This window comes from Choloepus didactylus, chromosome 4 (assembly GCF_015220235.1).
Source record: "Choloepus didactylus isolate mChoDid1 chromosome 4, mChoDid1.pri, whole genome shotgun sequence".
NCBI classification, from domain to species: domain Eukaryota; kingdom Metazoa; phylum Chordata; class Mammalia; order Pilosa; family Megalonychidae; genus Choloepus; species Choloepus didactylus.
In genome coordinates this window covers 146,168,841-146,181,161 of record NC_051310.1, presented here as the reverse complement: position 1 = coordinate 146,181,161, position 12,321 = coordinate 146,168,841, and the positions used below count along the sequence as shown (strand labels likewise).

At 42.9% G+C, this 12,321-nt stretch overlaps 1 protein-coding gene and 1 pseudogene across 6 annotated transcripts in view; one reads left to right on the top strand and one right to left on the bottom strand.

The window, feature by feature from the left end:
- DPH6 (diphthamine biosynthesis 6) overlaps positions 1-5,770 on the bottom strand; it is a 228,052-nt gene extending 222,282 nt beyond the window's left edge. The window contains exon 1 of one of the 6 annotated variants that reach the window (XR_005216488.1): positions 5,497-5,769. Coding sequence is in view for 4 of the 6 variants with exons in the window: in XM_037834360.1 (XP_037690288.1) it covers positions 5,497-5,519 (23 nt within the window). In the remaining 2 variants the exon portion in view is untranslated. Of the gene's footprint in view, positions 1-5,496 lie in introns of all 6 variants that reach the window. The other 5 variants (XR_005216489.1, XM_037834360.1, XM_037834362.1 and 2 more) reach the window with 5 other exon arrangements.
- Positions 5,771-10,330: 4,560 nt separating this feature from the next.
- LOC119532194 lies at positions 10,331-11,849 on the top strand (annotated as a pseudogene).
- The last annotated feature ends 472 nt before the right edge of the window (positions 11,850-12,321 follow it).

Below are 12,321 nucleotides of genomic sequence, written 5' to 3'. Positions count from 1 at the left end.
ACCAGAGGAGTAAGGCTGGCAGCTTGGTCAAGAGAAAAAACAACAGTCTTTGTCAGAATCATTACTGATTTGGTAAACAATATATATCCAATGTCTAACAATGCCTGGCCTATGGTAGACACACAATAATTTGTGTTGAATAAATGAATAAATGAATGAAGGTAACAGATTACAGAACTCATTGGGGAAACATGCTGTGGTATACAATGGGAATATGCCATTGAAAGAATATAAGATGAGACACTAGAAACAATTTTGAACCATAAGTATGTCAGAGAGATCCTAGGAGACTGAGATGCAGTTTAGTGAGGTAAAGGGTGGCAAATTCAGCTGCAAAGAAGGGCCACTCCCACTGTGGTGGTCACTTCTACAGGACACCTTGGAAGGCTTCTGCTGAGGATGGCAAAGCCACATGAGGGAAGGAGCCTGGGTCACCAAGTCACCCTGAAGGAGAAACTCCCCCATCTAGGAAGACTTGATTTGGAGGGGAGACAAGTGGGGCCACAGAAAACCCATGAGATTTTAAGACTTTGCCACTTTCAATAAATTTCTCCTGAGATCTTATGACTGAGATCCAGGTCTGTTATTTGATAGTTTTGATGAGACCCTGCAGTCCTCCTCCCCTGCCTGCCTTGACCAAATACCAAGGAAAGGACAACCTTCAGAAGGAGAGCCCTGTGACCTTCTAGATAGGATCATGCCTCCCAAAGGCAGAAAACTGAAGTCAGAATAAGTCCACCTAGGGATGAGGGCACAGGAGTCCTGTACTGCTGTGAGTCCCACCACTAAGCCCTGACATGTTCCTGTGCAGGGAAGGGGTGATGGCATGGCACTTCCTAATCCTCCAAGTTTGCTGTAGGTCATAGTGGGGTAGAGAGGCCAGGGCTCACGGGCAGGTCTTCCCTGACTGCCAGCACCATTTCCCCTTTCCTTAATACACAATATAATTAACACCACTTTCTATTTGTACAGAGGGAGGAGCAAAGAGAGCTCTGTTTTATAGAACCTTGCTGGCCTCCCCCTCCCCCTGCCCAAATGACAGTGTGTCCTGATTGCAGGGACTTAGCTGCACTGGAGAAAGCAACCTCCACAGGATTCCGTGGAGTCAGTTGGGGCTAACAGGATACTGGCATTCATAGACAGAGTTGCAATGAGCTCTGAAAAACTGTCTCTCCAGGTGGTCCTGGAGCAGCTTTGTGGTGCTATAATGATGATATCTAAAAGCCTGAGACAACTCTCAGATCTCTCTGGGTTTCCCTGGGAGATCCTGGTATGAATTGCCATGGTTGTTCTTAATAGTGTCAACATACTACAAGGAGGCAAAAAGAGTCAGCCAAAATTATTTCTGCCTATGTTGAAGAACACCAAAAAGATGTGAGAAGACTGGCCTGATGACACCACCCTTCATGGTGGAGGCCAGCCCTCTGATATTACAGACTTTGTGTTTGGTAGCACTCAATACAAATCTGAAGAGCTCTTCACCTTTGAGGACACAACAGAACTTCTGGAAAAGGAACAGAAAAGTGAGACCCCTAATCTTTTATCTCATGGAGTGATGATGACATGCCTACAAGAACAGACTTAATTACACAACAGCAGCAGTCTTCCTCCAATCTCATTTGACTGTTCCAAGAAAGATAAATGGAGAACAACTTGAAAAGGAAATAAAGGAAGCCATGAATGAAAACACTCACCTTCAGTAAAATATACAAATGATTGCCCAAGAAACTGCAAGACGGTAGCAAAGAGTGTGAGAATCAAAGGAATGGATAAAACTGCTTGAACACTCCAAATGCAAGATTGAAACAAGTTGTGCAGGTTAAAGGAAGCCTGATATAATCTCTGTAAGAAACGAGGATGAAGATCATAAATTTGCCTGATCTATTAGAGAAGTTTACATGGATGATGGCAACTTGAAATTAGACAATAGAAGGGGATCAGAAAATAGAGAACCCCTAATCTACTAATTGGCAGTTGATCTGAACAAACTCATTGATATCAGATATTTAAATATTTCCTCTTAAAGGCTAGAAGAAGAAAAACAAGAAATATTCAAGAAAGTATGTGAAGAAACGCATGAGTGAAGAGATTACAGGGCAAATAAAAGGTCTCCAAAATGAGCAAGCACCATTGCAGTCTGCAAATTCAAAGCTATAAAATGAAATTGAGAGGCTTCAGTTGAAATTTCAAATATTTCCTGAAGTCCATCAAAAATATGTGCTGCAACTTGAGAGAAATTCTATTGAAGAAGAATCTCAATGCTCAGAAATGGAGAAGAAACTTCGTGAAGTGTATTGTTTCAGTTTGCTAAAGCTGCTAGAATGCAATATACCAGAAATGGGTTGGCTTTTTCAATGGTGATTTACTGGGTTGCAAATTTACAGTTCTAAGGCCATGAAAATGTCCAAATTAAGGCATCAGGCAGTAGACACCTTCTCTGAGGAAAGGCCGATGGCATCCAGGGTTCCTCTGTCACATGGGAAGTACATGGCAACGTCTGCTGGCCCTACTCCTCCTGGGTTCTCTCTCAAAATGGTTCTCTCCATTTCCACGGGTCCTTCTTGCTTCTCCCGGGGCGTTTTCTTTGTTAGCTTCTCTCAGATCTCTTAGAAATGTCTCTGCCTTTTATCCTCTCATGGAGGGCTCCAGCAAGGGGATTAAGATCCACCTTGAATGGGCGGGATCACATCTCCATGGAAACAACCTAATCAAAAGGTCCCACCCACAATAGGTCTGCTCCAACAAGATTGGACTAAAAGAGCATAGGCTTTTCTGGAGTACATAATAGAATTACACAAGCATATGTACAGAAACATGAACTTCACATAACAGAAGTGCAACCTCTACAAGGAGATGGCTCAAGTCAAGGACAAAGATTTGGAAAGAACCACTACCTTCTATTATATCAGATCAAATACTAGGTGAAGAAAACTCAAGAAAGGGAGCTGGAAACACTGGCCCCTGAGAGAAAGCTCAGCGAGCTAAGAAAGGAAAATGATTACAACAGGGTAATACTGGAAAAGGTGGAGTTGAAGCCCCATTTTTGCCCAGGCGACCCTTTTGCTCCTGGTGTTCCAACTGCATCCTTCAAGAACCCAAAGGTCTAATATCTTTCATAGCTGCTGACACCTGACCATCCGAAACTACAGCAAGACATCTGCCTGGGTTTTAGCTCTTTAAAAGTAATTTTGATTGTTTTTAGTTTAACTGCTGTCATTTAATTGATGCTACAATTGATGTTCTTATTAAACTTTATTTATTACTATAAATTATAGGACAGTATTTAAAAAGTATATATTTGTTTAGTATTCTGAAGAATTCCATTTCACTGGACTCACTAGAATCATATACTGTCTCACTATTGTGTTTTAGTTGAAAAAAAGTCTAGCAGTTGTTTTATTTATGGTAGTCTTAGTCTCATGACTTTTTTTTGGAAAACAAACAAAAAACAAAACACAGAAACCATTATTATAATCAAATTTTCTAAATTTACCATTAAAATGCTTTGTTTTTTCAATCACTATATCTTGAGGACCCACTACATTCCAGGCACACTATTCTAAGTAGTGGGGTTACATTGTGGCAAAGCAGATGATGACCTACATCTAAGGGAATTTATATTATTTTGTTTCTGATTAATTCAAAACAAAAGCCCAGAAGAAAATCAAACACTATTAATACCTACTTTCACAATAGAGAAATCTAAGCTTTGCAGAGAGGCATCACCTATGTCCAGATCAGGTCAGTGGCAATTAGGAAACACAGCCAGGCCTAGGGATGCCTGATCCAGTGTTTTGTCAGGGTTGGTTGTCTTGCAGCCAACCCTGAAAGACCCAGCATCACACAGTCAGAGATGTGGATGTGAAACCCAAAAATCAGGATGGAGGGCATTTAACTTGGGGAAAATGACCTGGCCATGAGACTGTTCCGGGAGGTCATCCAGAGCTCAGGCAGGACTAAACTCAGGAATCAAGCACTCTCTCAAACTCCACTCCCAAGGAATGAAGGAAAGGGGCATTCCTCCTCTCAAGACCATGAGTTCCTTGTGACTCTCCCACAGGAATTTCTTTTGCCACACCAGTGTTTCCCCTTCCCCAAAAACAGGAACATCAAAAAAGTAAGCAGAGTTTATTTTGGGGAGATATGTCCCCATAAACATACTCTGTGATTACTTTAATGGGAGACATCCATGGTATAATAGAAACCCTGGTGGCCGTACACTCACTGGCAGCAGATTGGGTGCTCTGCCCACACACCTTCCGTTGTTTGGGATGATATTAATAAAAGGAGGAAAAGGAAAATGAAAACTGGATGTACAAACAGCCCTTCCTCCAGAGCACTCTAGGTGCTGGAAGGTCTGGGGCAGGCAGCCCAGAAACCCCCACAGCCAGCCCTGACTGGCACAGGTGTGTTTATCTACAGTCACCTTTCCAGCTCTGAGTTCCCTCCAGGCACCACCCCTCACAAGTAACCCGTTTTTCCCAGCTTTTCCTTCCTGGGATCCCCACCCCTCCCTGGCTCCATCCCATGCAGCCTGTGGTTCTGCCCAATATTGCCAGCCTGCTGTCAGAAAGTCTCTGAAGTGACCACTAAACTTGGATCTTGGTGGGGGTCTCTCCCTGGGAGCAGACCTTCATGCTGCCCATCTTTTGATAGGCCATATGATCTCCTGCTTCAGATTTAGGAATAAACTCATTCTGTCTTTGAAACCCCACTGTCTCAGGAATGGTCATGTGAGCGCAATGGACAGAGAACCCCTGCTTTTGGTCAGTATTACTTTCATAAGGTAACTCGAAGGCAATGATGAGTGTCCAAAGCAATAGTAACTGGATCTAGGATAAAACTGGTACATTCCATTTTCACTACTGATCTCTTTTTTGTACTTTAGTCCCAGGGTAGAAACATCCATGTCACAAGCAATGAGTATCTGCCCTGCCTTCCGAATCACATACGTGGGACGGCAAGTGAGGGAGGGGTGGCCGTGTGTGGGAGGGTGTGGGACACGCCAGGCCAGGGAGGAAGACTGACGGGAAGGACAGAACAGCACGAAAAAAGCAAAGTTCGTTAACTCTGCAAGTGGAGTCAGCAGTGGCTCCAAATCTTTGCTGCTCATTAGAGCTCTAAAAACTCCAACGCTGGGCCGCACCAGAACTAATTCAATCAGCATCTTTGGGGCAGGATGGGGATGCGGGGGGTGGGGCCCAGACAGCAAAACTTTTAAAGTTCCCCAGGTGAATCCAATGTGCAGACAAGTTTGAGGACCAGAAGACCAGCGAGTAAGCTACGGGCACGGAAGAGGATTGAGAGCCAGGACCCGGGGACGACCCGAGACGGGCAACAGACTGAAGGCTCCGCCTCTTCCCGTCGCTAAGAGGAAGAGCCGAGGCCCCGACACCCTCTCTTTCAGCGATGGCGGTGGCTATGGCAGCTGCCGCCGATCGACTGAAACCGAAGAGAGACTGCCAGGGGAAGGAGAAGGCACGGGCTCCGCGTTACCTGATTAGCGCTGCGACCCTCATGCTGAGCTCAGTGCGCGTGCGTGCTGCGGGGCGGGTGTGAGCTGGAGCGCGGCCGCTGCGGCGCCGGGGCGTGACGCGCTGCGGGGCCTCGCCCGGGTGTTCACTGCGCTGCCTGAACGCGGATCCGCGCTGCAGCCCTGTAGCTCCCTACGACATACACGGGCGCGGAGAATGCGGTCGGTCGACGCCATGCTCCTGTGGCCCGCCCATTCCAGCGCAGAAAAGAATGATGCGTAGGCACGGCCTGACCACCCAAATGAGGGCACTGAAGTTGCTGGGGTGAGGGTAAGGTCTGCGTCGCAGTGCCCGAGGGCAGTGTTGTTACATTTATTTTGATGCGAGGATGTTAAAGTTTCACAGGCTGCAAATTGAAACACTGCACGTGCAAGGGGTGAGGAAATTTACTCTCACTCCCTCAACCACCCCCAAAAACCATATACCTTTTCGCTTTTTAATTTATATCTCTCTGTCCCCCAATCCTGTGGAAAGGTGAAGGAGTCCACATGTGAAATCAAGCCCCTCAGGGATTGTGGTATTTTTTTAAATCCGAGGCTAACCCCATGACCTCGAGGCACCCAATGGTTGTGGCCCTTTGTGGAATATAGAAGCTTTGTCATCAAAGAGCTGCAAGGTTGCAGAAGGAAAATCTAGCTTCTAACTTCATTTACCAGGTATTAATTGAGTACCTTTCAAGTGCCAGGCACTGTTTTAGGCTCTTGGAATACATGCATGAATAAAATAAAACAAAGATCCCTCCCCTTATAGAGATTTATGGGGGTGGAAGGCAGGGAACCCCCAATACACAGATAAGTAAATTTTATAGTATGTGAAAAAGTGGTAAGTGCTATAACAAGAAAAAAAAATAGTAGGGAATGAGGAGCAAGTGAAAGGGCAAGTTGCATAATTGAATAGAGTGGTCAAGGTAGGCTTCATTGGGAACGTGAGAGTTGGGCCAACTTGAAGGAGAGTTAGCAATATATGTAACTGGAGAACTGTCCTCCAGGAAGAAGAAAAAAACAGAGCAAATGCCCTAGGTGCCTACTGTGTTTGTGGGAGTACAAGGCTGGCCACTGTGGCTAGAGCAGAGTGAGAGTAAGGCAGAGAGTCATGGGAGATGAGGTTGGAGTGATGGAGGGACAGGGAAGGTCCTCTTGGTCCTATAATACAATGCAGGAGAGAAATGTTGCGGCTTGAACCTGGATGGTACTATCAGGATGTTGAGAAGTGAAAGTATTCCAGCTCTGTTTTGAAGATAGCGCCAATAGAATTAGATGGATTTGGTGGGGTTGTGAGACAGAGAAAGCCATGAAGGGTGATGCCAATGTCATGAATTAAATAAGTTAATATATGTATAGAACTTAAAATTGTACCTGGTACTTAATAAGCATTCAGTTATACTATACTATAAGGGTCTCATTAGCCCGAATCCTCCTACTCACAGTCTGGATGACTAGAGCAGTGATAGTCTACATACCACTTTCAGCATCTAAAATGAAGGAGAATTGGATTTTGACATTTTTTGCAGTTTTAAAATTCTGTGATATAGATAGTTAGCAAGTAAGTCAAGTATTTAGGGAATTTACAGTGTAGTTGAGGAGATATAACAAATACATTAAACTGTTCTGGTTTGCTAATGCTGCCCTTATGCAAAATACCAGAAATGGATTGGCTTTTATAAAGGGAGTTTATTTGGTTACAGAATTATAGTCTTAAGGCCATAAAGTATCCAAGGTAAGGCGTCAACAATGGGGTACCTTCACTGAAGGATGGCCAGTGGCGTCCAGGAAACCTCTGTCATCTGGGAAGGCACAGGCACATGGCTGTCATCTGCTCCTAGGTTCTGGTTTCAAAATGGCTTTTTCCCAGGATGTTTCTCTCTCGGTATCCAGGGGTGTTCTCTTAGTTTCTTCCAGGCAAACTGGACTAGCAAAAGTCTACTTTCATTAGCAGTCCCCAAAATATCTCTCTAAACTGCTGAGGCATCTGGGCCTGTGTGGCTTTTTTTTAAAGTACTCTAGTGATCCAACTAAGTCCCACCCTGAATGGGTGGGGCAACACCTCCACGGAAATAATTCAATGAAAGGTCTCACCCACAGTTGATTGAGTCACATCTCCATGGAAACACTGAATCAATAGGTTCCAATCTAATCAACGCTAGTACATCTGCCCCCACAAGACTGCATCAAAGAACATGGCATTTTTGGGGACATAATGCATCCAGACTGGCAAGCAAAACATAATACAAGAGGGCCTATTCTGAAAGTATCAAATTATGTAATGCATATGTCAAGAACCCTGTGAGTCCTGCCTTCCTCCCTACATGGGATCTGACTCCCAGGGGTGTAAATCTCCTGGCAACCCAGGGTGTAACTCCCGAGGATGAATCTGGACCCAACATCTGGGATTGAGAACATCTTGACCAAAAGGGGGATGCAAAATGACACAAAATGAAGTTTCACTTGCTGAGAGATTCCAGATTGAGTGGAGAGGTCACTCTGGTGGGCACTTTTACACATTATATAGATAACCCTTTTAGGTTTTAATGCATTGGAATAGCTAGAAGTAAATACCTGAAACCATCAAACTGCAACCCAGTAGTCTTGACTCTTGAAGATGATTGTATAACATAATGTAGCTTACAAGGGGTGACAGTGTGATTGTGAAAGCCTTGTGGATCACACTCCCTTTAACCACTGTGTGGATGGATTATTAGAAAAATGGGGACAAAAATTGGGTGGGAGGGGGGATGATTTGGGTGTTCTTTTTTACTTTTATTTTTTATTCTGATTGTTACTTTTTCTGGTATAAGGAAAATGTTCAAAAAATAGATTGGGGTGATGAATGCGCAACTCTGTGATGGTACTGTGAACAGTTGATTGTACACAATGGATAATTGTATGATATATGAATATATCTCAATAAAACTTAATTAAAAAAAAAGAACCCTGTGTGTTGAACCCATAGGATAAGAGCTACAGTAAGGACAGGACTTGAAAGATGGGCAGAATTGAATAGAAGAAGAAAGTGGCCTTCTGAACAAAATCATGAAGTGCGTATGGTGTCAGCAGCACTGGAGAGACCAGCCTGTTGAGTTGGAGAAAGGAGAAAATAAATTGGGTGGACAGAATGAGGCCAGATTATCCAAGGTCATGAAAAGCCAAAATGAGGAATTCCAATACCAGGAAGGTTACTCTGACTGTGTCTGCATCATTTTTTCAGGAGACTGTATGAATTAGCTATAATTAACAAGGTAAGGGATGTTGATGAAAAAGATTTATAACACCCCAAAGACTTATCTTGCATTTTTTAGCAATGGGTAGCTTTTTCTTGCCACTGACCAAGAGGAATGGGGAGAGGATATTTTAAAGATCTTTTCCTGAAACTATATTCTTAGAATTATGATGTTTTGTTTCTCTCTGGTCACTGGGCTCTGTGAGCCTCAGTTAAGACTTCTCCAACAAAGAAATTTATTATAGTGTATATATCCTGGAGTTATGTTCTGTGTCAGGAAATATTTTGAGACCATTCATTTTTCAATGGCACCCAGTCTTTGGCTTGATGGTGTTGCTCTCCTCCCCTGGATTCATCTTAGTACCTCTGTATTAAGTCTCTTTTGTCCAGGTCCTTTTTCCTCCTTGAAATAAAAATTCATCTTGCCACTTATCCCCTTCTTTTAAAACCTTTTCTACCTGAATTCTGCCTTTTATTTCTATCAAATATTGCTTTTTTTCTGGTTACCTAATGTAGCACAACTACCTGTGTTATCTCTTATTAAAAGCATTTAGATCTCCTCACAGTAGTTACCATATGAGGCTCCGTGCTTGAATGCCCTGTCAGCAGCCACCCTAAAGGCAGTAGGTTCAATCCATTCTAGCTCAATATGCATATTTTTATTTTTAAATCAGCATATGTAAGATTGATCTTTACTCAGCCATCAGGTTTATTCTTACATTCAAACATACTTTTTGGAAGATCTTTTAAAATAGTTAACAGAACAAAATCAGAGCTATTCTTGACTCCCAGAAAAGTTCTATTAGAAACTAAAGGTTAAGTTATGTTCTACCTTATCCTATCAAAGACCTTTCTTAAATAGTTCTAATCACCTTATGTGGGTGTTATTCTCTTTGCTGAAATTCAAAATAAAACACCCTATGTGTCAGTTACAGTCTTCTGAGAAGCAGAATGCTAAGATAAAATTGAATGTGCCGGAGAAGGATAGAAGAAAATGCCTGTGAAGGATAAAAGAGAGGAGAAAGAGAAAGTAAGGAAATTAAGATCAGAATGCAGATTGAAATAGGTGAAAGCAGAAAGGGAAGGAAGAATGAGTAGGAAGGTCCTCAGATTGCATTGCAATTCGGAGAGCATCTCTACCTAGACCAGTGGGGAGCCCTGAGCTAAAGCTGCCCATTAGACAAATCCCAAATTGGGTGGGAATCACTCAGTTTTAATGCCACCACTGTGTGCAGTCATCGTCTGAGAACAGGTCAGGGAAAGGATGGTCTAGTGCATACTTAATGGTGGATACAAAAGTTCAGCAGCTACAGATTACTAATCGGTTCACGACAATATTCAGGGTATATTTCCATGGTGTCTGTAGACCTCTCTTCCTAAGGGTAAACTTAGAAAAGGGAGGTTAATAAGACAAACTATAGTCCCTGTCATTACAGTTGGTCTTGGTACTACAACTGGTACTTATCCTGTCCTCTTCTGTATTCTCCTCACCCTCAGCTATCATCTCAGCAGATCTCGTTAACTTACCTGGTGACATCAACCAAACATTCATTCTTAAGAGGGCTTGGCCCTTGTTTATCATACCTTCCTTAATCTGCAGTTTCTGCATATATTCATTGACAGTTACAGTTGGACAAGGGAGTACCAAAAGGCACATATGTGGATTACTTGAGTTTCATGGATATTTCTCCTTGCTCCAATGTATGAAAGTATCCTCACTTTCTCTAGCTAATCAATGTCAGTTATCCCTGTCTGTTGGTCCCTGGGTGCAAAGAATAAAAAGTGCCCTCGTGAGGAACTAGGAGCACTAGCAGGGTCTGGACCACACTTGGAGCCCAAACTACAACTGCAGCCTGGGCACTGTAGGCAACCTAGGGGACACCGGGCACCACATCACCACTATCATAGATTTGAAAGAAGCTAACACTAAACCACAGATAGACATCAAGAAGGCCATTTCCTTTAATGGATGACATAGAGATGTCATTTTGGCCCGCCAATTTTGGAATCAACTACGTGAATCTTTCTGTAATGGATGACCACTCCCACTCTTTTGACATCAAGCCCGTCACCACTATTGATTTCTCCAGCATTTCTACTCCACTCTGAAACATCCATTCACAAGAGCTGCCCTGATGATTGCTGATTATAAGTGTGACCTGAAGCTCCAGGAGTGCCAAAGTGCAATTAAGGTGGAGCCTGCATCCCCACCTTATTATTCTGGAAAGACTCAGCTCTACAAAAGCTTCCAACTCCCTCAGGGCAACTGAATGTTGGGTTGTGAATATAAGCTTCTGGATTCCACTGTGGAGTTCATGGTTGTAAAGGACAATTTCTTCTGAACAACAGATTGAAGCTTATTTATGATAGATGTGATCTTAACTGTCAGATCCACAAAAAAAGTAGAAATAGATGCCAGTAATGTCAGTTTCAGCAATGCCTTGCTGTGGGATGTCTACTAATGCCATCAGGTTTGAGCTGAGATCAGGCCAAGAAGGAGAAGCTGTTGGTGCAGGTCTCCAGTGATATCGAATGGCTGAACCCAGAATCTGGGATCTCCAGGCTCTGGCAAAACATCTGCATGACTCACACACAGTCTTTTCCGGTGACAAAAGAAAGCAAAGGCAAGGGCAATCTTGAGAGGAAAGACAACAAACAAAAATTTTGTTATCTGTGACATGAATTCTTTAATGATGGGAGAAGATAAAATCACATTCAAATACATGTCCTCCTGCAGGAGCAGAACAAAGAAGGTGCCATTCACGTCTTCCAGAGGTGTCAGTTTTGGTCTGTGGAAGCTGTGCAAGAGATCATAGAGTATGCCAAAAGCATTCCGGGCTTTGTAAACCTTGACTTGAATGACCAAGTAACTCCTAAAATATGGTGTCTGAGAGATCATATCCACAATGTTGAACTCCTTGATAAATAAAGATGGAGTCCTCAGATCAGAAGGCCAAGAATTCATGACTAGGTAGTTTCTAAAGAAACTGAGAAACCCTTTGGTGATTTTATGGAGCCCAAGTTTGAGTTTGCAGTAAAGTTCAATGCACTGGAATTAGATGGCCATGACTTAGCAATATTTATATCTGTCATTCTCACTGGAGACCACCAGGTTTGCTGAAGGTAAAACCCACTGAGGACATACAAGACGACTTGCTGCAAGCCCTGAAGCTCTAGCTCAAGCTTAACCACCCAGAGTCCTCTCAGCTATTTGCCAAGCTGCTCCAGAAAATGACAAACCCCAGACAAATTGTAGCAAAACATGTGAAGCTATTGCAAATAATAAAGAAAACAGATGTGAGTCTTAACCCACTCCTAAGAGAAATATACAAGGACTACTTGTATCAGCAAAGAAGTCCTCATTCTCTGAAAAAATTTTCCTTCTATTAATTGCACTATTATTTTGAGGGAAGGTCTGACACCTAAGAAATATACTGAGAAAAAGCATCTAAAAAACAAAAGTTTTTAGCATAATAGATCTATTTCATGCATATTATTTAGAAAGATACATTGACAATTTACTTTTAATATTAAAATTGCCATATTACGAAAAAAAAATGTGTCCTGGTAG